Raw genomic sequence first — 24,133 nt, forward strand, 5'->3', positions numbered from 1 at the left:
CTCAATTAATGCATGAAGATTGTCTAGAAGAAAATCTGGTAGGCATTCCGCCACGATGCACCCTCGAGGGGGACGGGATGGGCGACAGAGCAAAGAAAACCTAGCAGGCAAGTGCGGCTGCTGTGCCTTGTATCGTTCCTGCTATCTCCGGCCTTGCCAGCGCTGTGTCCCGCTGTCAGCAGTCTCTCATAGCTGCACTGCTAGTGGTCGCTCATTCACTAAGGAAGGCACGGCGGGTGTGCCCTAATCACCCATCCTGCCTGTTCCGTTTAGCGCCACCTCGCTTACCGCATAAATCGAGGGGCCGCCCGCCGCCAGGAAATTTTTTACGTGGTCAAGAATTCCTGCAGCTGCTGATAAAAACTTCGTCTCCCACCCCGAACAATCAACGTGCACCATCACCCCACGAACAACCAAACCAAACGCACCCTTTTTTCCTAGATTCAGTTCTACTCTTGCGTTTCGCCAAGAGTATCGGATCTAGTTGAGACTTTAATTCTTAGACTTCGATTCGTCGACATATTTCGCAAAACTCTCCAACGAGACGTTTGCGATTTTCCAACCCCTCGCCAAACCCCACCTTCACGACGATATTTCTAGATCCCAAGCTGTGCTTGTGATCTAGATTTTTTCCACAACACAACCGCAATCATGGCTGACAAGGGTCTTGAGGATGTGCCTGAGGGTAAGTCTTGCGACAACATATGAGAGAACGTGGGCGCGGCTGTGGAAGGCTTCGTATTTCGATACTGAGGACGTCTACGAGTCGCCGACCGACCGCCTCCCCCTCCCTCTACCCAGCGCCTAGCGCATTATTTTTTAAGACGACAAGTCGCTAACAAATATCTCCTGCCAGGCCAGATCGAGTCGAACTACGATGAGACCGTCGACTCCTTCGATGACATGAACCTGAAGTCGGAGCTCCTTCGTGGTATGTCTTCCCGCGCTCAAAATTTTCGGGCGGAAATGCCCTCACTGTGGACTATGTTGCTGACTTTGCCTCACCAGGTGTCTACGCCTACGGTTTCGAGCGTCCCTCCGCCATCCAGCAGCGTGCCATCATGCCCGTCATCAAGGGTATGTTAAATACCTAATTGTTTTGCGAACTCCATTGCTCACGCTTTGCCCAGGCCACGATGTCATTGCTCAGGCTCAGTCCGGTACTGGCAAGACCGCCACCTTCTCCATCTCTGTCCTCCAGAAGATCGACACCAACGTCAAGGCTTGCCAGGCCCTCATCCTTGCTCCCACCCGTGAGCTTGCCCAGCAGATCCAGAAGGTCGTTGTCGCCATCGGCGACTTCATGAACATTGAGTGCCACGCCTGCATCGGTGGTACCAGCGTCCGTGACGACATGAAGGCTCTCCAGGACGGCCCCCAGGTCGTTGTCGGTACCCCTGGCCGCGTCCACGACATGATTCAGCGCCGCTTCCTCAAGACCGACTCCATGAAGATGTTCGTTCTTGACGAGGCCGACGAGATGCTTTCTGTAAGCTATAAAAAAGACAGCAATTTTTCTTGATTACGTGCTAATATAATCTCTCAGCGCGGTTTCACCGAGCAGATCTACGACATCTTCCAGCTTCTTCCCCAGAGCACCCAGGTCGTCCTTCTGTCCGCCACCATGCCCCAGGACGTCCTTGAGGTCACCACCAAGTTCATGCGCGACCCCGTCCGCATTCTCGTCAAGAAGGACGAGCTTACCCTTGAGGGTATCAAGCAGTTCTACATTGCCGTTGAGAAGGAGGAGTGGAAGCTCGACACCCTCTCCGACTTGTACGAGACCGTCACCATCACCCAGGCCGTCATCTTCTGCAACACCCGCAGAAAGGTCGACTGGCTCACCGACAAGCTCACTGCCCGTGACTTCACTGTCTCCGCCATGCACGGTGACATGGACCAGGCTCAGCGTGACCTGATTATGAAGGAGTTCCGTTCCGGATCTTCCCGTGTCCTGATCGCCACTGACCTTCTGGCCCGTGGTATCGATGTCCAGCAGGTTTCCCTGGTCATCAACTACGACCTTCCCGCCAACCGCGAGAACTACATCCACCGCATCGGTCGTGGTGGTCGTTTCGGACGTAAGGGTGTTGCCATCAACTTCGTTACCGCCGAGGACGTCCGCATGATGAGAGAGATTGAGCAGTTCTACAGCACCCAGATTGAGGAGATGCCCATGAACGTTGCCGACCTCATCTAAGTAACGAATTCACGGATACACGCATACTTTCTCTTTGGAACGGAACAGGCCCTGTTGTCTGCCGAGATCGATCACGCACCGGATCTGGCACTGACGCTCGAGGGTGGATTTTACTCGAGATTCATCAGGACTTGTTTGTTGATAGATCGCGGAAGGCTACCTGGCGAGTCACAGGGCGTGGCCAGCTGACCATCTTCTTGGTTGACTGCTGGACGCGCCCCGACTCATGGGTGGAATTGAAAACTGGCTTGCATGCGGAACGGCTTACGAGTCTTTTGGCACCTTAATACCACGAAGGTGCGGCGGACTGGTACCTAAAAGAATCATTGGCAAGGGTTCTAGTTTTTGATTTTCGGTTTCCTAGTCTCTCTGTACGTAGGGGCCACGTCACGATGAATCTTCTCTTAAAAATACTCTCTGTGTCTCTCTTGTTCAAAGTGATTGTGTCTGAGCATACGTCGTAGCAGAACGTTACGGCGAAATACCCCAAACTCCCCTCTTGACACTCTGATCGCAAGGCAGTATACCACCAGGGTGCCAACGAAGGAAGCGGGGGCGAGTATGCACGAGGCTGGATACTTGGGAATGGCAGGGCGACTTGCTGCCACGACATGGAGCATCGCCCTCGGATGTTCCACCATACAGGCTTGCCAGTGGCTGGAGTCCTTTCAGACACTAACTAACACGCAGTGCGTTCAGTGAATGGGGCCGTTGAGCAAGGCCTAGCTGGGTCCTGTTGTCAAGGCACTTGGAAGCAACCGCCGCCCATCAAACGAGGTTGGGCTGCGCCACGTGGGCGGGCCGTAATTTCGATGTCTCTCTGGTCGCATCCCAGCTTGTGTAAAGGTTCTCAACGTTCGTGGCTCGACATAGCCCAGTCGGAGCCTGAGCGTGCAGTTGTGGGGCTCATGGACGATGCGACAACATTTTCTTCTTCAGGTTCCCTTAGACCGAATTTTGTGCTGCAGTAACACAGTTTGAAAATTCTACCAAAAAAATCACGATCAATCGCCTCACGTTATATCGAACCAGTGAAGAAAAAAAGCTCAAAAAAATTGGTAGCTTCTCTTTGATTGAGCGTGTCATCCTTAGTGCAGGGGCCATGCTACTGTCAGGGAGGTTAGTAACTGTTGCACGATTCGAACCCGGGGCTTTCAGAATAAACTTACATCTTCTCTGTATCGTTTCAAATTGACCAAATGCCCGAAGGCGAAAGCAAGAGCAGATTTGGCCCCCTATAGAGGGCGTAGGTTCCGCACCAGTAGGTCCGTGCTCAGCGCCTGAGGCAGAAGCCATTCTTAGGCTTCATCCTCAGGCCAGAGCTCAACAACCCCTCCTCCCCCTTCACCTCAGCGAGAGAACCTGAATGTCAGTGCTGCCAAAATTTTGGTGGGGGATTTGCTGCGTTTGCGGGACATCGGTCTTTACCCCGCCAAACACACCAAGACCCCGTCACCACCAAAGTCATTCTCGTCGAGACTCAGTGTCGCTTACCACAAACTAAGAAGATCAATATCTTTTCATATTACCCTTCAGACTTGGTGATACACTCGACATGGCGAACATGATATTTTTTTCGTTGAACAACCCGGAGACACCGGTGCAGTGCACCGGCGCGCAGACGACAATTTTTTGTGGCCCGGCCGATGAGGGTTTCGAGTTGTGTGCGGGATAGACCTTGGTTGAGGGGGAGAAAAGTTTCATGCCCGGGGGATATTTTTTTTTTCATCCGCCGCGGCTGACTTACAGCAGAATCTCCCTCCCCTCCCCTCCTTGCCCTGGCCCTTCCGGCCTTTCCCTTCCTCCCTTTCTCCTCCGTCCTGTCAAAGGACCGTCTGAGGTGTCGGGGAGGGGACCACCCCTGGGAACCACCCTCCCCTTTCTGTTTCGTTTCGTTTTGGGCAGTTCGTTAGGGTTGCAAGGAAGCGGGATTGAAACCTGCATTGAAACTATTGAGTGTATGCAACTAAACGAATGACCAGGCCCTTGCCAAGGGGGCGTGAGATGGGGAAACTGCCCCTGTCCATTTATACGGGGCTGCTTTGGCAGTACATCTCCGGGTTGTGCAATTGGCACCTTCAAATCAGCAATCATGTTTGGACAAGTTCTGACGATGCTTTCTTTCGGCCTTGATTAAGATGTGCGTTGCTAGAAGCGCGATCTCCTCAAGTTGCATACCTGAGGAGTCTCATTGCGAAGGCGGTAAGAGTAGGCGCTGCCAACCACATGGCGGTAGATCATGTACAGAGCATAGTTCTTTGAAGGTCTTGAAAGGTGATTCAAGCATCTCGCCCGTTGAAAGAAGCAGACTCTTGTTGCCATACACTTGGCAGATACATGGCGAAGGCTGCTATTTATCGGTGCCAAAAAGAAAGAAAAAGAGCTACTGTAAAATGAAAGTCTGTTCAAGGAGAGCACATCATCCGCCGTAAACTGCTAGGTAGAGACGCTATTCATATCCGTGGGGTTCCAAAGTGGTGCAATGCCGGATCTATTGACAGGACATGTCTGCTATGAATATTTGGGCCAGAGTGTTCGCAGTCATCGTTGGCTTGCACCCGTCGTAAAGTCTTGTTGAATCCGCAAGACGCCCGGACATTGCTTGATATTTGCTAGATGTTGCGCAGTATGCAATGCACAATACCGCCGAACATTGGTCAACATGCAGTCAATGTCTTCAAATGATCCAATAGTAGGAGACCAAACTGACAGAAGATTTTCCCACTCACGCCTGTGATACTCAAGGGGTATCCTGCCGGCTCCTCTCCTTATTCCGGATATCTAACTCCCAAGCTACTCGCTCGTGATGCCTGGCTCCCAGATACTCAACGGACGAGTCCATATAATAACTCGAAACACCAAGCACTTGGTAATGAGACCCATCTTTCAACACCCAAAAGCCAAGAACTAATTTCCCAGCGTGGGTTAGGCAAATCGTATTTCGGAACTTTTGCTTGGGGGAATATGTGTCCTAAATTCACGACAAGCTATAGGCACATGTTGAGTGACATATCTGTTTGTAGATTGGATGACTGAAGACCGTAGCCATCGGTCCTAAACTATTGCAATATCCTACTCAAGACATGTATGGGTTCGAATTTCAATCGACTGCCCATCTGCATCAAGTCGATTGACTCGGGCAGCTCACTCCTCATCACCCTGGCCAAGCATGCTTTCCCTTTCCTTACCCAATCTCAACGCCAAATCACCCCATACCAGCTTGCGCCAATGATCTGATCCCCATCAGTACCACGAGGGGTCGTGTGGACGTTTCGTCCCTACAGCAAAAAGCTCTTTCCACACACTTATCGCTGATGAGCGCATGAGCTCGTAGGTTCTCACCTACTTGTATAGCACGACGACGGGCCGTTCAACGGCCTATTTTCCGCCGGCCCGGGCCCTCTCCAGAACGTCTGGTGGTGGGAGGTACTCAGGGCCAAACGACAGCGGGAGAAGCTATTCACGATGATCAGCCCAAGAGTTTGGCTCAATGACTTGGGTTTTGTGAACTTACGGCTTCCAGTCTCATGACTGCATACTTTCCGTCCTTGTTGAACATGAGGATGGGCGTTTCCAGGTCCACGAACTCACGGATGCTAACAAAAGAAATGTCAGTCAAGGGTCGCCTTGATGGCTCATGATATGTATCCGAAGGCTGCGGGACTAGGGTATCTTCAAGAGGTTGACCTACAACTGCCGGCACATGCCACACGGGCTACACGGAGCCTCAATATCGGTGGCTACGGCGACAGCTTTGAAACCCCGGATGCCCTCTGTGATGGCCTTGCCAAAGGCTACTCGTTCGGCACACGTGCCAACCGGATAAGAGGCATTCTCAACGTTTGCTCCAGATGTGTACTGTCCATCTTTAGACAATAGTGTGGCTCCTACGCGGAACTGACTGTAAGGGCAGTACGCCGTCGCCTTTGCTGCCGTTGCCTTTTGGTGAAGCTCAGTCACCTCGGCTGGAGTAAGTCCGTACTTTTTGGCTGTCTCGGCCGTCTGAGACTCATTGGCGATATCGAAAACCTCTGGTGTGAAGCCCATATTGATCTTAAGTGAGAGCAAAGATATGTGTGGGAAAGGGAGTGATATAATGAGGTTGAGAGATGAGGAAGCGGACGTGATGTATGAGACGAATCTATGATCCTATGTGTGTAGTTTGGATGATGGGTCCACCACGGGCTGCTGCTATTAGTTTGTTCTCGGCGGTCTCTACGGTGGGAACGCCCTCTGTGAGAGCTACTGGCATGCTCCCTTTATGGGGGGTCCGGGTGCCAAAAGCGCCCCCCGGCCGTCTCCGAATTCCGTTTGCGTCTCCTCAAAGTAATCTTTTTGCTATCAGTTTTGGAACCGAAAACCCGCACTTGCCATGAATCCTCCCGTCCTCTCCCAACCGTCGCAGACGTCCGTTTCCGCCTTCAAACTTCCTGCCTAGTTGGGTTGCTTACACTCATGACATTAGACCCCCGGATTGGACGGACATCCCCCCCCACCCCATATGACCATGGCTTAGCATGTACGCCTCGCCGTTCTGCAACCACTGGACAACCCCGCAGTCTATCCTTAGCTGATTACCTACCTTCAACGCCAACTTACGCCTTGCCGAGGGGTATCGTAAGCGGGTTCATGGCACTAGGTAATCGATATCCGTGAGCTAATCCCTTGGTAATGGGGTCACGAGATGTGCCTTGACGGGATACACTTACGAAGAGCCGCCGTCGACCACCAAGTTTGCTCCCGTGATATAGGAGCTGAAGCCCGAAGCTAGGAATCCGGCTACTCGAGCTACTTCTTGAGGGCTACCTGGTCGCTCGAGGCCCACGCTTGCTTCCGATGCCTTTGGATGAGGAGTGTCAGTTTATAGATCCATCGGGCCTAACCTTCTCTTCTTCGCCCTTGTTTTTGTGGGGTTTTCGACTTACTTCCTTTCCTTGCAAGACCGCAGGCGGGAACTGGGAGTTCATTCCCTTCATATCGACCTTGTGGCAACACTGATCAGTACCGTTCTGCTCAGCTTGGGGAAGCAGAGCACTCTCACCCCGTTCAAATCTAGGCCAACGTCGATCTGGCCCGGAGAAATGCAGTTGATCCTCACCCCCGAACCTTTGAGCACAGCAACGCCGGCTTTCACGACACCAAGCGCGGCGTGGGCCGCCATCGTGTAGCACGGCCCCCAGCACCCGCCATACGTCGATGCCACGCTGCTGATGACGATGATGCTGCCGTACTTTTGGCTCTTTGGCGCCGCGTTCGGGTACGATTGCTTCTCCGTCAGTTTGGCCATGGCGGGAGGCGCATACTTGAGCGCGAAGAAGGGCGCCATGGAATGTGCCTCGAAACACCGCTGGAGGTCGGCCGGTGTCGTTTCGTTGATGGACGGGGGCCCGAGCAGGCCTGCGGATGACACCCAAATGTCGAGGCGCCCAAAGGCATTGAGAAGCTCGTCAATGAGAACCAGAGTCTCTTCTTCTTTGGCAACGTTGAATGGATAGGGAATAATCTTGGTGTTGGGGTGCTCTTGGTGCACCTTGGTGACGAGAGGCTTGAACGTCTCATCACTGGCCGTCTTGTCGCATGCTGGACCGTGTCATTCATTTTCTGTCCTCGGTTTCGTTCAAGATTTTGGTTGTCATCTTACCATATATAGAAGCGGCCCCATGAGCTGTCTATGTATCAGTGACGCCTTTTCGAGGTAGCGAACAAACTCCTACCTGCCAGCTCCTCGATGATAGCCCGTCCAACAGGCTGAGCAGCTCCTGTGACAACGCAGACGAAGCCATACTGGCCACGATACTTAGTACACCATGCATGAACTTCTAATGGTAGCAATGACGTACAAGCTTGCCATCGGCGCGGTAGGGACTGAAGTCAACAGTCGTATCCATCTTCGCAATTTATGAGATGATGTGCTAACTAAAGTGAACCGTAATTACATATACGTGAGAAGAACAGAACCTAACAGAGTCTCCTCTCAGATAAAACAAGGGAGGCCGAGCTGAAATATTCAGATTCGATACAAAAAGTCAGGAGCAGAAGAAGTAACCTCAAGTTGTGCCACACTCGAGGCTAGACTCTGAGCGGCTCAACCTTGCATGCCCAAACGGGCCAATGCCGTCACCAACACGCGAACTGAGATGATGCTTCTCCGAGGGGATTGGCAGCCTTTGCAGCTACCAGACTGTGGAGGCGAAACTTCCTCCAACCAGTGCAAGATTTATGCTGTTTTTTGGTCAGAGATAAGGTATTGCAAAATCAATCTAAAAACCATCGGCTCAGGTGTTGTTCCACTCGCTGACTTGAGAAGTCAGTCTTTGTACATGCCGTAAGAACATGGCTCAACTCAATCTGCGAAACCAGTTAACGGTGGGTTTCGTTGCTTTGGGGCCGGCATTGGCTCTAGCTTTCAGCCCGCGCGGGGTGTCCATTGAGATCCGCGCCTACTACCGATATCAGTGACATTCAAATCATTTTTGTCTGATTGGAGGATTCTGGTCGTAGGCCCGGACGACGGAGATGCTCATATCTCCCCCACCAGCTTCTAGTAATAATTTGATCGCATACCTACCTTACAGATCGGCCTATCATATGCATTTTGACGGTTGCTGGTTATTGTATGAGCTGATCATCATAACGTCCTGCAGTGCTGTTGACCCTAATGCAATTGTTGATCATACTTTGGCAGCCTTTGAAGCCTAGAGTAGTCAAGCATTTAGAAGGTGAACAATACGTCGAGGAATCGCGCGAACTTTCTTTCATTCAATGTGACCCACTGCAGGGGAAGCAAGCCGGTGTAACTCTTGAAATTGGTTTGCCCTGTTGGCAGCGACGGTTCTGGAATACCTTGGCCAAGTATCGAAACCCGTGAGGCTAAGACGCCAGCTTCTGCTGGTGTCTATGCCAGCTGATTTCCATCGATGAGAAGTGGAGGAAGTTATACTGTGGTAAGAGAACCGAGTATCGGTATGCCCAAGAGTGCTGGTTATCTTTCTTAGAGATACTGAGCTTATTCAGGGCCGAGTTTCAAAGGAGCAAGAAGTGTACCGTTCCTAGGACGACACTGTCCGAGCACGACCAGAGGTGCATTAGGTACCAAAGGTCCGAAATCACGGACATCTGCAGGACGAGGAGGATGACCTGAACACACCCGCAACCGGGTCAACGTTCTGTAAGGCCGGGAACCTCAACAAATATTTTACGGCCCATATGAGACGATGCGACACAATAGAGTGCGACTACGCATGACTTAAAGATGAGCGTAGTCTGATGCCATCGGCCGAAGTCGTGGGGGTTTTTTGCCAGTATTAGGTATGAGGTTTACAGTTAATATTGTGTTGCCACACGTTCAACGAACTGTTGAAACATGAATACTTACAACCAGGCATATTTGTTTGATGAGCAATTAGTAGGGTGAGTGCCGGCCTCGGAACGCTGATGTGACAGTACGACAAGGAGGTTGTCTCGCACTCAGCTAGAGACTGGTGTAAGCGAGCATGTCTGTTTGCTGGAGGCTGAGCTATCCACCGAGCAGGCAGTCGCCCACGGTGACTGATACTCCTATGGAGACTGGTCCGCCGTTCCTGCGCAGTGCAGAATGACGATGACGGATGAGAAATCCACCTCTACCTTTTGCCCCGCTTAGCTAAGATTCCCGTCGGGTGGTGGGGACCAGATTGTCGGAAATTGTTAACGGGCTACTTCTGCGATACGTCGGATGCGTGGGATAAGAATAGGCTCCGAGGCTGGTTGGGGAAGGGAAATCAGGCTGAGAGACGGCGCAGATTGTTATCAGAGACCCCTGGAAGGCGGACAAAGAGTTATTTCTGGGGCGATCAGGGTCCTGCTGGTCCTCCAGGTAGGAGTCGAAGGACCGTCAAAGACCCCTCGGACCAGGTACCTATGGATGGAGAGGACGGAGAGGCTGCAGGTATTGCATCATCAGCACCGCCACAGTGGCTGGAAAGAATTCCATGTTCTTCCATCGATTTCAATTTGGGGCCATTTGGGCGCGGGACATGCGCAAGGCGACCCGCCTTTGCAGCCTGCTTCTCCCTTTATTGTGAAAAATCCAGTGTCCCAGTGTCCCGTCACTAGCGCACTTCGGTCCATTCAGCCAAGGTACATTTCCACCGTACTCCTCCCCGCCAGGAACCTCACCCATCAATAACTTCCTCGCCAGCCCGGCTACAGATCTCCTCTCAATTTTTTCCTACTTTCCCCCGCAACTATCTCCCTCTTTCTAGTTTTACATCAGATACCCAGTTGCGCAATCGCCATTCTCGGCTTCTTTCAGAAAGTGAGTACCTCTCGGTGTTTCCTGCAGCGCAAAGCGAATCGGAGTTATGTTTTTACCCGCCAAACTAAATCCGCTTTACCTCTTTCTCCTGCTGAGACGGCTCTACCCCTAAGCCGCCAAAAAACGATGGTTTTCTCTGCTTCGACCCTGTCTTGTTCGCACCACAAAAGCGGGAATGCGCAAGACGACACTGCAAACCTGGCGAACCATTTTCGATTCATTCAGCTGACTTTTGGTCACCTAGGCCCCCTCCATAGATTCCTATTCAGAACTCCGGTTATCGTCAAGCCTTAGATAAGGATTACTGTACCAACCAGCACGATGGTCAAAGAAACGAAGCTCTACGAAACCCTCGGCGTACGTTGAACACGGAAGTGCCTCCACAGAGCTGGGACAGATCATTAACATTGAAACAGGTTGCGCCGACGGCGACCGAACAGGAGCTGAAGAAGGCGTACAAGACAAATGCCCTGAAGTACCACCCTGGTAAGCACCAATAAACCCGCCGCATCCTCACGGGCCGGCTGACAAGACCTCCACAGACAAGAACGCCCACAACCCCGATGCTGAGGAGAAGTTCAAGGAGATTTCCCACGCCTACGAAATTCTTTCCGATTCCCAGAAGCGTACTGTCTACGACCAATATGGCGAGGCTGGTCTCGAAGGCGGTGCCGGCGGTGGTGGCGGCATGGCTGCTGAGGATCTGTTTGCTCAGTTCTTCGGTTCCGGTGGCGGCTTCGGCGGCGGCCTTGGAGGTATGTTCGGTGGCGGCGGCATGCCTAACCGCGGACCCCCCAAGGCTCGCACGATTCACCACACTCACAAGGTCTCCCTCGAGGATGTCTACCGCGGAAAGATCTCTAAACTGGCTCTCCAGCGGTCCGTCATCTGCTCCAAGTGCGAGGGCCGTGGCGGCAAGGAGGGTGCTGTCAAGCGCTGCGCTGGCTGTGATGGTCACGGCATGAAGACCATGATGAGACAAATGGGTCCTATGATCCAGCGTTTCCAGACCGTCTGCCCTGACTGTAACGGAGAGGGCGAGACGATCAAGGACAAGGATCGCTGCAAGCAGTGCAACGGAAAGAAGACCATTGTCGATCGCAAGGTTCTCCACGTCCACGTCGACCGTGGTGTCAGGAGTGGCACCAAGGTTGAGTTCCGTGGTGAGGGTGACCAGGCCCCTGGCATCCAGGCTGGTGACGTTGTTTTCGAGATCGAGCAGAAGCCCCACAACCGCTTCACTCGCAAGGAGGACGACCTTCTGTACCAGTGTGAGATTGAGCTGGTGACTGCGCTGGCCGGTGGAACTATCTACATTGAGCACCTCGACGACAGGTGGCTCAGCATCGAGATCCTTCCTGGTGAAGCCATTGCACCTGGTATGTCAAATTCCGTGCTGCCTTTCATGTTCGTATTTACTAACACATCACAGACGCTGTCAAGATGGTTCGCGGCCAGGGTATGCCTTCTCCTAGACACCACGACTTCGGCAACCTTTACATCCAGTTCAACGTCAAGTTTCCTGAGAAGGGCTGGACAGAGGACCCCGCGGCCTTCGAGGCTCTCCAGAAGTTGCTGCCCGCCCCTTCGCTGCAAACCGTTCCTCCCCCTGAGGCTATGACTGAGCCCGCCGACCTCGAGGATCTCGACAACTCTTCCCAGGCTAGAGTCTTCGGAGGTGCTGGCGGTATGGACGAGGACGACGAGGACGGCCACCCCGGTGCCGAGCGCGTGCAGTGCGCTTCTCAGTAAATGACTTCATGTTCCGATGGTATTGGTATTACGAGCATCTCTGGCGTGGTGGGGGGAAGGGGGCGTGGGCGAGATTCCTTTTCACAAACCCGTTCGACAGAACGAAATTGCATATTTTCTCCAGTCACGAATGGACGGACACGGTTGCATGAAAACGGTGAAGGGGCTCGCCGTTGGGAGACCGTTCTCAGATGGTGGAAATCAACCAGCCACGACGTCTCGCCTAGACGCCCGTGTCGGGTTCGTCGAGAATGGAGGCTGGATTCAAGTGGACCAGCACACAGTAACAGGGAAATCTGGTCCAGCGCGTGCTTATTCTCAAAACATCACTTGGCTTCTTTTGCTCGACGGACATTCGAGACTTGGTAGGAAGGCGTTCACGGTCATAGAGAGGATAATTCGCTGAATCGAATTGATGATAAACGTGCCTGATTTGCTTTTGCCCGCCTGATGTATGCAGCCCTCGCAACGTAAATTTTGACATAAGTTCTTCCCATGTCTATTCTTTTGACACAGGCTCGCCTTCAGCCTGCGCTTGCTCCTCGCCTTCTCCCTCCTCGCCATGCTCATCATCGCCTCGCTTGCGCAAGTCCTCGGTATTGTAAAGCAATTTCTTCACCTGCTCGTGAGACATATCGAACTCAGCCTCACTCACGCTAGCGTCCTGGATTCCAAGATCCTGGGACGAGAAGGCGGCGCCGGTCCATCTAAAAGAGACGATACCGTTGGGTGCGGCGTCGTTCTCTGACGGGTCAATGGTCACCAATATGCTCGTCATTGAGTTCTCGGTAGCAATAGGTGCTACGTGAAGCGGGTTTCCAGGGAGCGAGATGGTCTGTACGTGTGAAAGGGTGTTGTCTTCCGCCAAACGAAGGACGAGGATGGCAGATACGCTGATTATCGACTTAGCTATCATGGATTTGGTGTTAGAGATAAGAGTGACGAACCTTTCGCATACTACCAGGACGACAGGCACCTGTAAGCCATTCTCCGTGACATTGGCCGAAAGCAGCTGGGCGACAGCGACCTTTGTAGTCTCCTTGTCGATTTGCTGAACTTGCCCCAGAATATCGAATTTAGAAAGGACCTTGCCGTTCTCCCAGTCCCAGGCGAACAGCTCGCTGTCTCCGCCTCCCGAGACCAAGACATCCTGACTCGGCAGCGTAAGCGCACTGATGAAGTTGGCGTGACCGAGGCAGAAGCCCTCGATGACATGGGCGTGCGGCATGAAGCGCGAGACACGGATGTGCTCGTCGCGGTCGGCCGTGATGATGTACCGGCGGGACCCCTTTGACGCAAGCGTCAGCGCAGTGAGCATGGAGACGTGGCCGATCTGGAGCGTGTGCTCGAACGCCGGCTGTTCCTTTGTGACGTCGCGCTTCGACTTTTGCTGCTCGCGCAGCTGGCTCTGGAGAGCGCGGAGGTTGCTCTTGGAGTGCACTGTGAAGGAGTTGGCTTCCGGCGTGAATGGTTTGGCAACCGCGGGGGCCGTTTCGGAGGCAGCCTCGGGCTGAGCCGCGGCGTCGGAGGATTGCGATGCTTCCGAGGGGATTAGCGGCAGAGAGTAGACGTCTCCGAATTTGTCTGCGCTCAAGATGGTTTCGCTGTCTGGGCAGATGAGGACCGAACAGGGACGTTTAGGCATTTGTCTTTCGAGTTATGTGTTAAGGCTAATGTACATGACGGTGTAAGTCGGACAACGTACCTCTGGCTCAACTCCTTCAAGTTTCCCTTGCCGTCGTGCTCAAAGACCCAAAGAGACTTGTCATGACCCGAGATGGCCAATAGGTGACTTCCGTTGCTGGTGGTCGTCATGATAGTGATGACAGGGTAGTCCGGGACTCTCGCAAAAGCTGTGCCGCGGTTGTTTTGCTGGCCATCCCGGTTGTTGCGCCTCATGTTCTTGGTACCCTTTCTCCTATCTCTTTTCTGCTCTTCGGCCTTCTGAGGTTCGCTGTCGACAACCATGGCATCGGTATCCTTGACTTCTTCCTGGGCCTCTTCCGCCTTCCCCTCCTCGCCGCTATCGACTCTCTGACGTTTGGCGGGCGGTCCATCCTCCTCGTTGGCTGGAGTTGCAGGCGTGGGAACACCAGAGCTCACTTCAATCTCAACTTTCGCCGCAGCAGCTGACGCAGCAGCAGCAGCAGCCTTTTCGACGTCGGGATGCTTCCATGTTGAGATGTGAGCGCCGTCTTCCAGGCTGAAAGAGTGAATCTTTCCACCCCTGGCAGCAAAGATCACATTACCCGCAGGCTCGAGGCAGTTGTAGGGAACCTTCATCGTGAAAATGCGACTTATTCAAAGTTGTCCTCGCTCAATTGGCATGAGTTGAAGTTGCGCCTGCAAGGGACGTAGAACTTTCACTTCAGACTCATTGCATCTGAGCACATGCCCCACCACCAGATCTCTGTGAGGAAAAAGAGCGGTACAAGCTAACATGTATCTTTTTTCTCCAAAGCTTGGGCCATCAATCTGCCTGCAGGCTGCCCCGCGCTTGTCCTCCTTTGGGACTAGACCCACTCGGTTGCCCTGATGGGGGCAGCGGCGCCCAGCCGCAACACACACCGAAATTTCGTTTGGTGAAGCAAAAAGCGCAAATTCTGGGGACAGCCTTCTTTTTGCCTTTTACAACATCAACTTTTGATACCCAAATTCCCATCACCAACCAATACCCAAAATTTCTTTTGCCCTTAAACAACCTGCCTTCGTAAATAAGAAGATATGGGGGGCAAAACTGCGAACAAGGCCGGCTACTTCGACAAGCTCAAGGGCTTGCTCGAGGAGTACAAGTCCATCTTCATCGTCACCGTCGACAATGTCAGCTCTCAGCAGATGCACGAGATCAGACAGTCCCTCCGTGGTGAGGGTGTCGTCCTGATGGGAAAGAACACCATGGTACGTTTTTCGCGACGCGGAGCTCAATCGCGCATCGCCGACCTTGGAAGAACGCGTTTGCTAACCTAAGTTTGAAATCTAGGTTCGCCGTGCCCTCAAGACCTTCATCCCCGACTCCCCCGAGTACGAGCGTCTCCTTCCCTTCGTCAAGGGTAACGTCGGTTTCGTCTTCACCAACGGCGAGCTCAAGGACATCCGTGACAAGATTCTCGCCAACAAGGTCGCCGCCCCTGCCCGTGCCGGTGCTCTCGCTCCCGCCGATGTCTGGGTTCCCGCTGGCAACACCGGTATGGAGCCCGGTAAGACCTCTTTCTTCCAGGCTCTCGGTGTCCCCACCAAGATTGCCCGTGGTACCATTGAAATTGTGTCGGACCTGAAGCTCGTCGAGGCCAACACCAAGGTCGGCCCCTCCGAGGCCACCCTCCTCAACATGCTGAACATCTCCCCCTTCACCTACGGCATGGGTATCGCCCAGGTCTACGACCAGGGCAACTGCTTCCCCGCTGATGTCCTCGACATCTCCGAGGACCAGCTCCTCAAGACCTTCGCCGGCGCTGTCACTGCCATCGCCGCCGTCTCCCTGGCCATCAACTTCCCCACCCTTCCCTCCGTCATCCACTCTTTCTTCAACGGATACAAGAAGGTTCTCGCTGTCGCCATCGAGACCGACATCTCCTGGCCCGAGATCGAGGAGCTCAAGGACCGTATCGCCAACCCCGACGCCTACGCCGCTGCCGCTCCCGCTGCCGGTGCCGCTTCCGGCGGCGCTGCCGAGACCAAGGCCGAGGAGAAGGAGGAGGAGAAGGAGGAGGAGTCCGATGAGGATGGCGGCTTCGGCGGTCTCTTGTATGTTCACCCAACCCTTCTGCGCGGTTTGCCATTGCTAACATCCTTTCTAGCGACTAAATTTGACGGGAAATCGGTGATGTTACGGCTACTATCTGGGCTACGAATGGGTTTACGAAGATACGTGGATCTTGATCGCTGTATAGATGGGTTGCCGGTCAATCAAGCACATCGCATTTGACGGCAAAAACAATTCGCTCTTGACTCTTGGTGATGTGACTATGCTCGTAAGCATTCACTTCTCCGTCCCTCGAAGGTTAGTACTTGCTTATTTCTTCTTTCTATAACCTCCCCCTCGCTTCCTATGATTATTTAAATGTTCAAGAGCTTTTTAACCCTGATCTACTTGATGTCACACACAATTTCCGTATGAGAGAGCAACTTCAATCGTTATCTTTACTTTTCAGCCTCAGTTCCACGTGGGTATCATGGCTAACATACAAAAGTGTACAGGTTTTGACAACACAAAGCCTTATCGTACAGTGACTTTTCTCCACCGTTCCCCATGCCGCCAAACGTGATGACCACCACGCCTTACTTAGCCTAGATTTTTTCAATACCAAGAACCTTTTTCGCAATGCATACAGCCGCTTCAGGCAGATTGGCCAATTTTGCAACCTTGAGTGCGTGACTCTGCCTGTTGATGCCCTTGACCAGCTTATGAATGTAGACGAACCCGCCGTCCTCATCCTCGTCCACATCCGTACAATACATCTCCACCCGTACCCGTTCACTCACACCCTCACCCTCGCCACCGCCCAACCCATCCCGCACCGCCAAGTCAGCAACACGGTGGAAGTGCGTGGCGAACAGCGTCCGACACTGGTTGACGGTCACCAGATGATGCAGACAGGCGTACGCGACCGCTGTGCCGTCCTCGGGCGTCGTGCCGCGGCCAATTTCGTCCATGATGACAAAGGACCGCGGCGTCGCATTACGCAAAATGTGCGCCGTCTCCATCATCTCCACCATGAAGGTGCTCTGGTCCCGGTAGAGGTTGTCCGCGGACCCGACGCGGCTGAAGAGGGCGTCGACGACGCCTATCTCGGCGTAATCGGCCGGCACGTAGCAGCCCACCTGCGCGAGGATCGTGATGAGGGCGTTTTGGCGGAGAAAGGTGCTTTTGCCTGCCATGTTGGGCCCCGTGATGAGCCAGAGCTTCGCCCCTTGGGAGCCGGAGCCGGAGCCGCCACCTACTAGGCAATCGTTGCGGATAAAGGTGCGCCCTTGCTCGTGGAGTCCGCCCTCGACGGTGGGATGCCGACCGCCGATGATGGTGTGGCCGGTGGAGTTATTGACAATGGGCCGGGTGAGGCCCTGCTCGATGGCGAGCTTGGCAAAGGAGGTGGCGATGTCGAGCTCGTCGAGGACGGCGGCGTTGCGACGCAGCTTGACGAGGTTGAGCACGACAGCGGCGCGGAGGGCGTGGAAGACGCGCTGCTCCTCGGTGCGGATGCTGTGCCGGGCGTGCTCGAGCTGGTGGCCGAGCTGCGTCCACTCCGGGTCGTGGAAGGAGCTCGTCGACTTGCTGGAACTCAGGGCCCTGATGCTGGTGGAGGCGCGGGCGGCGTCCTTGCCCCTGATATGGCAGAAGTGGCCGAGGGCCGGGGACCAGCGAAGGGTCAGGGAAGCGGCGCCGTGGCGGTCTCGGAGCGTCTCCGTGAGGGATTCCTTCTCAGCGTGGAGGGCTGCTAGGTCGGCGTGTAGCCGGCGTAGGACGGCGCTGGCTTCGGGTTTCATTATCCACGTCTCGTTGTCGTCGGCGTAGGCCTCCCGGACCGAGGTGGGGCGCTTCTTCTTCGCGGCGGCGGCGGCGGAGGCTCCCTTGGGGAGAGCAGCTGCATCATCTTCTGTGCCTTCGTTACTGACGATTTCCTGGGCGAGGGCCATCATCTGCCCTGCCTCGCTAGCCTCGATCTCATGCTGGTGGACGATGCCCTCCTCGTCGATGGCATCCTTGATACGGCGCGCGAGACTCAGGGGCCCCTTGAGGTTCAGGCGGGCCGTCATGTGCGCGAGGCACGTTGTCTCGTCGGCTGCTTCCGCCAACAGCTGATGTATACTGTTGGTGGCATGGATCGTGTTCGCCAGGGCCACCAGGTCGTCCGGGTCGCCTCTGCCGAGAGCGAACTTCTGCACGAGTCGCTGGGAGTCGTGGCTGCGGCGGAGCAGCAGGACCACGCCGTCGCGCAGGTCCGGCTCCTCGATGAAGCGGGCGACCAGGTCCTGCCTGAGCTTGATGGTGTCGAGCGACGTGGACGGCGCGCTGAGCCAGTCGTTGAGGAGCCGGGCGCCGCTCTTGGTAGCCGTCCGTCTGATGGCGTGGAGGAGGCTGCCGCGAAAGTTGCCGTCCCGGATCGTCTGTTTAATCTCGAGTGAGCGCACGCTGTTCTTGTCGATGCTCATGATTTGCATGTTCTCGTGTCGCGTCGGCGGCTGCAGCTTCATGCTCAGCCCTAGCAGCCTCTCCTTGACGTAATGCAGCAGGAGGCTGCCGGCCGTGACCTCGCGTTCGGTGAAGGCATCGCGCGTGGCCTGAGGGATTTCGCTCTCCAGCATAAAGGTCCAATCAGAAAGACGCCTGATGTCGCCGAGGGGACTGTACGTGACCAGATGACGGTCCTCTGCGAGAATGGGTAACAGGCCATGGTCTGTCTGGGCCTGGATCTCGCTGTCAAGCACGACTTCTTTGGGGCATATCCTCGACAAGATCGAAGATAGAGCCGACAGATCGGTGGCCTGCGTGTAGAACTGGCCGGTGGACAGGTCTAGCCAGGCGAGGCCCAGGGGTAGCGGTGGTGGTGCGGCAGAGTCACCAGTTGCCGGAGTCAGGCTCCGGTCAGCGGCTGAATGGGACGAGTCTGGGGTTCCTGTCTCGTCTACCCCTCCCCCGGACTGGGCTGTCGTCGCATGGATAGCCAGCACGTAGTTATTGGCATAGGGATCCATGAAGTTCTCATCAATCAAGGTTCCTGGCGTGATGACACGAGCAACTCTCCGATCATGCAACAGGCCACCGGACTTGACCTTCTCGGACGCATTATTGGGAAACTCCTCAGCAATGGCGACATAGCGATTCAGATCCTGGACCAGCATCTTGAGGAACCGATCCAGCTGAAAGAAGGGAAAGCCGGCCTAGTAACCATCACATATCAGAACCAAAGAACACGAGACTAACAACGCACGTTTTTCTGGTACACGAGAGGAGAACTAATTTACCATGGAAACCGGACCAGCACTCGTCTTTTTCTGAGCAACCTTGAGGTTCAAGAGGGGGCCGAACTCCTCGGCGTGCTCAAAGTACAGCTCATAGAAACCGCCGACTCGCGTCAAGAGCACGCAGTTGTCGAATTTTTGCATGTTGCGGCGCGCTTGCAGCACCACGGTTGGATAGGTCGGGCCCTCATCTTGCACGGGACGGGGATCCAGCGGCAAAACGCCCTGGGGTAGATCATCCAGCTTCACTTTGGACTTTGTCTTCTTGCCCCTGGCAAAGACGGACAAGTGCCAGCTCCTCCCGCCCGGCAGTCCAGAAACTCCAACTTCTCGGCCGAAGCTGGAGCCGCGAGTCACTCCATTGCAGCGGCGCAGGCGGAGGTGAGGTGCGGAGACAGAACAAGATCGGGCAGTATTCAGTAACGGGGTAACCAGATCATGACAGGCGAGTGTGGTGAGTGGTCGGGGTAACATGTGAGCATATCATGAATGTGAGCTGTTTGGACGCGACGTCGATCCAAGTTTTTTCCTTTGGCCTTGTTGGTTGGTTGGGTTGGTCAGTGTAGGTACATGCGCAAGGGAGCTTAGGAATGTAGTATGGTGTTGTGACGGCAAGCGGAGGTTACAGTCGAATGATGAGATAATGATTCGGGTAAAAGATAGATGGAAACCGGGGTTGAAATGGGCTGAATGGAAATCATGCGAGCGGCAGCGCGGACGTGAATTATCGCGAGATTTTTCGGGACGGTAGCTTGAATCCGCCCCAATCGATTGGCTCCCATTGGGAAGATTCTTTGTAGACGGGCCTGGCAGGCCGGTCGCTGTGAACTGCTGTGTGGGGCACATGGTCCAGGTGTCCGGGTTTGTGGTTCGCACCGCGTTGAGGTGCCTTAAGTTGAGGTAAGGTAGCATGGCATACGTACAGACCGGGGTGGAAATGGCATGACATGTTCCTGAAGGCTATCGGCGATAAACGGGTAGTTAAACGAGGCCCTCTGTGTCGTCGGAGATGTGACGGCGGGGGGCCTGCTTACACCAACACAATTACACAATAGACGGGAGGCAATCGGACTGCGGGCAATAATGAATGCCTGCGGATACCTTGGGATCTGGATAAAGCCAGTCTATTGCAGTGGTAACGTAATCATTGCGGCAGCTTCGCCAGCCGGATGCAGGACCAAACAAGAATGGAGTTGCCAAGCGGAGAAGAAACGGGGTTAATGGAGAAGGGGATAATATCGGAATTAGGGGTCCTGTACCCGCAGAAGTAAGGTCTTGTTTGGCCCATCGAGGCAGATAGAGTCGGTCTTGTAAGCAAGATTTGCGGCGAAAGGGAGGGATGTGTCAAGATCGCAGTTGCTGTGAGCGCGAAAAAGCCAAGAAAGGACAGCATCAATGACGATCAAAGATTGCGTTTGCTGTAGGGTGTTGCATTTGGGTAGGCACGTTGGTTCTTTTTTACGGGTACCTGCCTGGTGTGCATCATCGCCTTACGAGACTCTGTTTCGTCTAGCGTCATTCTGTTGGAGAGGTCGTACGTAGCAGGGACAAGCGTGGAGGCCCGTTGGAGTTGAAAGGGCCACAATTACAACAACCTGTTGGCCAAGATAGGGAGTTTCAATGGATCATGGTGTGTGGGTAACAGTGCGCTCCTGTAATGGATGACTGTATTTCTTTCCAGTAAACTCGTCTCGAGGGTGAAGATCTCAAGCCCCGGGTTGTTTTGGATGAAAGGTTCGGGTATTCTTGGGCCAGAGTTGCGGAACGATCCGGCATCTTGGTTGCCTCGTTGCAGCAAGGAGGTGAGCGAAAGAACCAGAATTTCGGGCACAAAAACACAGTGTCTGACATGCCAACAGCGCCTAGACAACCACTGAGAGGAAGCGAACTCTCTGTTGGTGGTGAGGCTGGTGCTATAGTGCATAGCTCTGCGGGCGATGGTCGAATGATAACACCGTCATGTTGAGATTGACAGGGCGGGGGTCGCATCATACGTAGCGGTCATGGCCATATCGTGGCTCACCGGCCATTGGGATCAACGAACAGCTGGATCCATCACCTTGTCCATTTCGGGTCTTTTGGGTCTTTAGGGGGAACTTAACCTATGAGCCTGAGACTGCTTGCAGGAAGGCGGATGAGGGTGGGCTGGAGACAATCAAAGATGGGCAGACGGGCAAAGGTTGCCGCCGCCCCAGAACACCCAATCTCCATTGTGCGGCAGCACCCTGCGTTTCTTGCCCTTTCCAGGGTAGCTTTGCTCGTGGTGCCTTCCTAGCTTGACAACTACCTGTATGTAATGTGTGCTGGCGGTGTCTGGGCCTGGACACATGGCAGCGGCGGCATGGGAATGTCCGGTTAAGATGGAAAGACATGGGCTGTTGTGTTTTGACATTGACGATGGATGGAGAAAAGAATCCGCATGCCAGGACCCGATCCGCAGCGCGCGGGGCTGCAAACGGGGGTTTGGTAAGGGGGAGAAAGCCAATGTGAACAAAAGATGGAGTTCAAAAGCGAAAGTTGCGTTGATGTTGTGCGAGTGTGGCTACTGAGACGGCATGTGTGGTGATGGGGTGGCTTGGTCTGGCAGCGGCTGCTGGAGGCTATCTGGAGAAGACATCGTCGGACGTGCACGCATGTGGACGCAAGGCAGACGATGGGACAGTGCAACATGGGATTGTGGGGAAATGGATGGTTCGGATCGTAGCATGCCACACTCATACCAGGCGACTGGATGATGCTTGGATGAGAGTCCACCCACTTCACCCAGGCTGGCTATCGAGGTGAGGTGTAATGAGGTTAGGTTGGGCCCGGAGAGTTGCGACGACGTGTAAGCACAATAATGCCACCCACTGCTTACCTCACCTGCGCCGGATACATCGCTTTTTGACAGAAAGGAAAGTACAGTCTGACCGCCATTACCTCCCTTTACCTTAGGCACCTTGGTAAGCAGGTACCTTACTTTACAGGAAGGTAATGCGCTTGACCGGTAAATGGCTGTAAGGAAAGCACAATCCCCTAATCCCTATGTCCGCTTGATGGATGGAAAGTGCGACGGAAGGAAGAAGGAGCACCTTCGAGAGAGAAAGACAAGAGGACCCACCCGTGGCTCACGGGATGGCCGTTATAAGCGGAGTTGCAACAAGTCGGTGAAAGTACCTGGGACGCCCGCCCTACAGCATCGAGGTACGTGGGGTACGTACCGGGCCTGGCCCCAAAAGTACGGCGCGGTTGCCATTCGGTATCGGCCGATTTCGACTCCTTCTCAGCCCATTCTCGCTCACTCTCCAAATTTATCATCAGACCCTTGGCCCAAACATGGCAACATGCGCCGTCATGTCGCCCTTTGCATTTGAAATATCGCCTTGTAGGTATATATCTCTTTTTCAGTGCCCCCCGTTTCCAATCAGTCACCCCTCATTTCCTACCGAACACTTGGTTTGATACGTCTACCTCGCCTGTCTATCTGTCTTCAGCGGATCCCATCCATCCCACACCCTTATCCGTCTCATCTGCTGCCAACACAACTACTACTACCACCACCACCGCCCACCACAACCACTACTATTACTCCCGCCGCTCCCAACATCCACGACTCCTTCCTGGTCCTCGATCCTCCCGGACTCATCTCCCTCTGTTATCTATCACTACCGAATACCTTATCCTACGACTTGTCTAGTATTTCAGATATTATACACCATTTACGAACGTGTCTTCGATCGACAACAGACCGAACTCGCTTACACGCCCCGGTGCACTTACAACTTGAACCTCAATAACACCAAACCAACTGCACCACGTTCCACGATAGAGCAACGCTGCTCACATCACATCCACCCTTTATGGCGGCGCATCTACCTACAATCAACTTCAACCCTTTAGCTCCCGTCACACCTCCGCCCGAGCATCTCTCCTTCCGGAAACCTGCACTTCCCCTGTCTGCTCAACTGAAACGCAAGGCCGCCGAGGCCAACATCACCAATGATCATGTCACAATGAAGAAGGAGCAACCCCCATTAAACAACCCGTCCATGGCCCCTCCAAAGCCGACGTCGATTCCTAGTGCGAATGCAGACCCGAACCAGCCGCCCATGGATCCCCGATATGTCGCCATGGTTTCGCGTATCGCTGCCTATTACCAGCAACGTTGCCAGGCTATCTCCAACGCGCAGCAGCAAAGATGCCAGGCTTGGGCCAACATGCACAGGCAAAAGTGTCAAGAGATGATGCAGGCAGCCATGCTGGTGGTGGCGTGGTACATCCGCGACCGGATTCAGCGGAGACGCCGGAGGCAAAAGAAGCAGTTCCGCACCGGCTTGAGGGCGCAGAGCACCCGGTCCCGCGTTACAAAGGGCGAAGGAGTACGGCGCTGGGTCATGAATGTGCCCGAGGGCATGTCATCACCGCACATCCCGGGGCTTGATGACCTCGCTGACCAAGAGGAAGCCCACTTCTCCATGGACAAGGAGGTCCCACCGGACAAAGACACCAAGCTATTTGAGATGGCCGACAACATGATTAGGAGTCAGTACCGCAAGGTGGAAGTGCCCATCCTCGGCGTGCTAGGCTTCGAGGAGGACGAAAGCGAGAGTGAGAGCGAGGCCGATGACGACTTTGACCAGCTCATGGAGGATGAGCTCGAAGATGGGGAAGTTGAAGAATACGACGATGAAGATTTGGATCTAGACGATGAGGAGGACGAAGAGGATGGATCCGAACTCGTTCACCGCGGTACAGGCACTGGCACCGGAAGTCGGGGCAAGGACTCTGGCTTGTCATCTTGAAGTTGGTGTTTGGGGACTTCAGGTTTGCTTCTTTCTCGGCTTTTTGGCTTTTTTAATGTGTGGCGTTGAACGGCGGGCATGGACAACGATGTGACGATTGGATTAGTTACTCTGGGCGATCTACATACCTTGCTATTTTGGCCA

General features: G+C 54.2%; 8 protein-coding genes across 8 annotated transcripts; 4 read left to right on the forward strand and 4 right to left on the reverse strand.

Moving 5' to 3' along the window:
* Window positions 1–651: 651 nt before the first annotated feature.
* CTAM01_00235 (ATP-dependent RNA helicase eIF4A) lies at window positions 652–2,200 on the forward strand (the record flags this gene model as incomplete). The annotated part of the gene is made up of 5 exons (XM_060516289.1): window positions 652–685; window positions 857–931; window positions 1,009–1,077; window positions 1,131–1,489; window positions 1,547–2,200. 5 exons carry the CDS (start codon window positions 652–654, stop codon window positions 2,198–2,200), a joined length of 1,191 nt encoding a protein of 396 aa, XP_060388915.1.
* A 3,378-nt stretch (window positions 2,201–5,578) lies between these two features.
* CTAM01_00236 (cytidine deaminase) lies at window positions 5,579–6,247 on the reverse strand (the record flags this gene model as incomplete). The annotated part of the gene is made up of 3 exons (XM_060516290.1): window positions 5,579–5,656; window positions 5,715–5,796; window positions 5,892–6,247. 3 exons carry the CDS (start codon window positions 6,245–6,247, stop codon window positions 5,579–5,581), a joined length of 516 nt encoding a protein of 171 aa, XP_060388916.1.
* Window positions 6,248–6,795: 548 nt separating this feature from the next.
* On the reverse strand, window positions 6,796–8,088 carry CTAM01_00237 (uncharacterized protein; the record flags this gene model as incomplete). Its single annotated transcript, XM_060516291.1, has 7 exons — window positions 6,796–6,835; window positions 6,910–7,040; window positions 7,126–7,182; window positions 7,242–7,780; window positions 7,842–7,865; window positions 7,915–7,984; window positions 8,041–8,088. 7 exons carry the CDS (start codon window positions 8,086–8,088, stop codon window positions 6,796–6,798), a joined length of 909 nt encoding a protein of 302 aa, XP_060388917.1.
* A 2,729-nt stretch (window positions 8,089–10,817) lies between these two features.
* Window positions 10,818–12,248, forward strand: CTAM01_00238 (DnaJ domain-containing protein; the record flags this gene model as incomplete). Its single annotated transcript, XM_060516292.1, has 4 exons — window positions 10,818–10,853; window positions 10,913–10,982; window positions 11,039–11,875; window positions 11,929–12,248. 4 exons carry the CDS (start codon window positions 10,818–10,820, stop codon window positions 12,246–12,248), a joined length of 1,263 nt encoding a protein of 420 aa, XP_060388918.1.
* A 499-nt stretch (window positions 12,249–12,747) lies between these two features.
* On the reverse strand, window positions 12,748–14,531 carry CTAM01_00239 (WD repeat domain-containing protein; the record flags this gene model as incomplete). The annotated part of the gene is made up of 2 exons (XM_060516293.1): window positions 12,748–13,897; window positions 13,954–14,531. 2 exons carry the CDS (start codon window positions 14,529–14,531, stop codon window positions 12,748–12,750), a joined length of 1,728 nt encoding a protein of 575 aa, XP_060388919.1.
* Window positions 14,532–14,972: 441 nt separating this feature from the next.
* Window positions 14,973–16,072, forward strand: CTAM01_00240 (ribosomal protein L10; the record flags this gene model as incomplete). The annotated part of the gene is made up of 3 exons (XM_060516294.1): window positions 14,973–15,146; window positions 15,229–15,996; window positions 16,046–16,072. 3 exons carry the CDS (start codon window positions 14,973–14,975, stop codon window positions 16,070–16,072), a joined length of 969 nt encoding a protein of 322 aa, XP_060388920.1.
* A 463-nt stretch (window positions 16,073–16,535) lies between these two features.
* Window positions 16,536–19,682, reverse strand: CTAM01_00241 (MutS domain V; the record flags this gene model as incomplete). The annotated part of the gene is made up of 2 exons (XM_060516295.1): window positions 16,536–19,127; window positions 19,212–19,682. The coding sequence occupies 2 exons, from the start codon at window positions 19,680–19,682 to the stop codon at window positions 16,536–16,538; spliced, it is 3,063 nt and encodes a 1,020-aa protein (XP_060388921.1).
* Window positions 19,683–23,047: 3,365 nt separating this feature from the next.
* Window positions 23,048–23,989, forward strand: CTAM01_00242 (uncharacterized protein; the record flags this gene model as incomplete). The annotated part of the gene is made up of 1 exon (XM_060516296.1): window positions 23,048–23,989. The coding sequence occupies one exon, from the start codon at window positions 23,048–23,050 to the stop codon at window positions 23,987–23,989; it is 942 nt and encodes a 313-aa protein (XP_060388922.1).
* Between the last annotated feature and the right edge of the window lie 144 nt (window positions 23,990–24,133).

Source organism: Colletotrichum tamarilloi (genome assembly GCF_030869305.1).
Source record: "Colletotrichum tamarilloi strain Tom-12 chromosome Unknown Scaffold_1.1, whole genome shotgun sequence".
NCBI lineage: Eukaryota > Fungi > Ascomycota > Sordariomycetes > Glomerellales > Glomerellaceae > Colletotrichum > Colletotrichum tamarilloi.